We start from the raw sequence: 1,833 nt of genomic DNA, 5'->3' as shown, positions 1-1,833 counted from the left end.
TCTTAAACCCCCCCCCCCCCAAAAAAAACCCAAACACCTAGTCTAAGTATAAAATTACCTAAGAATAAAATAGTTGATAAAACTGTGGATACACAAGCTCAGTCACAAGCTTGCTCCGCTAACCTTTATGCCACAGCCAACCTAATCAATAACAATGTTATTGATTAGGTTATTTTATCAATTCAGCAACTGGACAAGAGGGCTCGCAAACAAAGCTCCGCTCCCCATCACACCCCTGCTTAACTTTGAAGGTGCACTGACCTTGGACAAATTCTGGGGCGGCATTTTATAGAAACGAGAGTTGTTCCTGCTCATTTAGAGTTTTCCCTTAATCTTTCGAAACACACTTCACACACACATATCTAGTTTAATTAAATTAAATTAAAAAGCTAGAATTACCACTTAGTGGTTGTATTCCCCTGCCAGCCAGTCAAATTCATGGATTTGGGACAGAAGTGAGGTGACTGACCTTTGACCACCTAAATCGAATCAGTTCCATCACTGAGTCCAAGTGGACAATTGTGCCAAATCTGAAGAAACTCCTTTAAGGCATCTGTGAGATCTCGTATACAAAAGAGGGGCCTGGCCGGCCGGCCAGCCAGCCATCCAAGCAGCATTATGCCTCTGGCTGTGGCTATCGCTGGCACAGAGCCATTAAAAAAACAAAACTCTAATTTCCTAAAACAGTTACTCACAGTATCAAACACACAGAAGTAAATGGCACATTTGCTGTGGACTACTTTCAGAGGCGGATTAATCTATGTTTGATGCTCTGTGTATGCGAGTCTGTTAGCTCCTCACCCTCCTGAGCAGCAGTGTAGATAGTTCCTGGTAGTTTGGGGTGGGGTATGGCAGTCTTGGCTGCGATGACAATGTTGGCTCCATCTCTGGCAGCTTTCAAAGCAATGGCTTTACCAATCCCTCGACTCGCCCCGGTAATGAAGAGTGTGCAGCCAGCTAATTTCCTTAAACATAGAGAACACAGTTAGCTAACATGCTAATAGTTTTCCCCAACTTCCAGCCTTTATGTTAAGAGTAAGACATGCTTAAGGACACTTGGCGCTGACAAAATGGAGGATAAATTATAGAAGCTACGTGTTCAAGAGATTCAGCAGAGACAGCAGGTCTGATCATTGACTCACATCGCTAACTGTGCAGCAAGCTAGTGCTTATTTTTATTCTGGTCCCCAGAGAAACGCAATCTCATTTTGCCTGCATTACTGTTGTACGTACAGCAAATGGCAATAAAGTCTTCTGATATGATTTGAACACTACAATTTAGAGTTTGGTGAAGGCAGATCTGGTAAACAGGCTTGCTTTATGATCAAAGTACAACAAACCCCATCTGGTTTCTGAATCAGATGACTGAACTCACGGCCGGCCCAAATCTTTATGGGGCCCTAAGCAAAATTTGGGGGCCTGCCATCGCCTCTTTGCCGCCAGTACTATTAAATATTGTCAATGCATGATCATGTGCACAAGTACTGTAAATCTAACACACCCATTATCAATTTTATTAATTGTAGCTCTTTGCTTGTATTATATTGGTGTCGGCCCAGCGCTTTTAACCTTCTATGGTTTTAAAATATTAAATATTAATTATAATATAATAAAATATTAATATTAAAAGGCGGCAAACTCACGAGAGTAGTACTAAGTGCTAAATACTAAGTGGCATATACCAGACGTGTTGCACTGAAGATAACAAAAACAAACCAGCAGACAATGCATTTAGAATCAGAATCAGTTTATTGGCCAGGTGTGTTGGACACACGAGGAATTTGACTCTGGTACATCGACTCTCAATGTGCAAACAGTAAACCAGCATAAGGC

The 1,833-nt window shown here is 41.7% G+C and overlaps 1 protein-coding gene across 2 annotated transcripts in view; it reads right to left on the bottom strand.

Moving 5' to 3' along the window:
• Positions 1-1,833, bottom strand: part of hsdl2 (hydroxysteroid dehydrogenase like 2) — a 31,582-nt gene that overhangs the window by 12,580 nt on the left and 17,169 nt on the right. For both annotated transcript variants that reach the window (XM_020622464.1, XM_020622466.1), the window contains exon 2: positions 802-965. In XM_020622464.1, coding sequence (XP_020478120.1) covers positions 802-965 — 164 coding nt within the window. The remainder of the gene's footprint in view (positions 1-801; positions 966-1,833) is intronic.

The sequence above is a fragment of the Monopterus albus genome, unplaced genomic scaffold (genome assembly GCF_001952655.1).
Source record: "Monopterus albus unplaced genomic scaffold, M_albus_1.0 scaffold281.1, whole genome shotgun sequence".
Lineage (NCBI taxonomy): Eukaryota > Metazoa > Chordata > Actinopteri > Synbranchiformes > Synbranchidae > Monopterus > Monopterus albus.
Note: the sequence above shows the minus strand (reverse complement) of the source record. Positions and strands in the feature narration are given on the sequence as shown.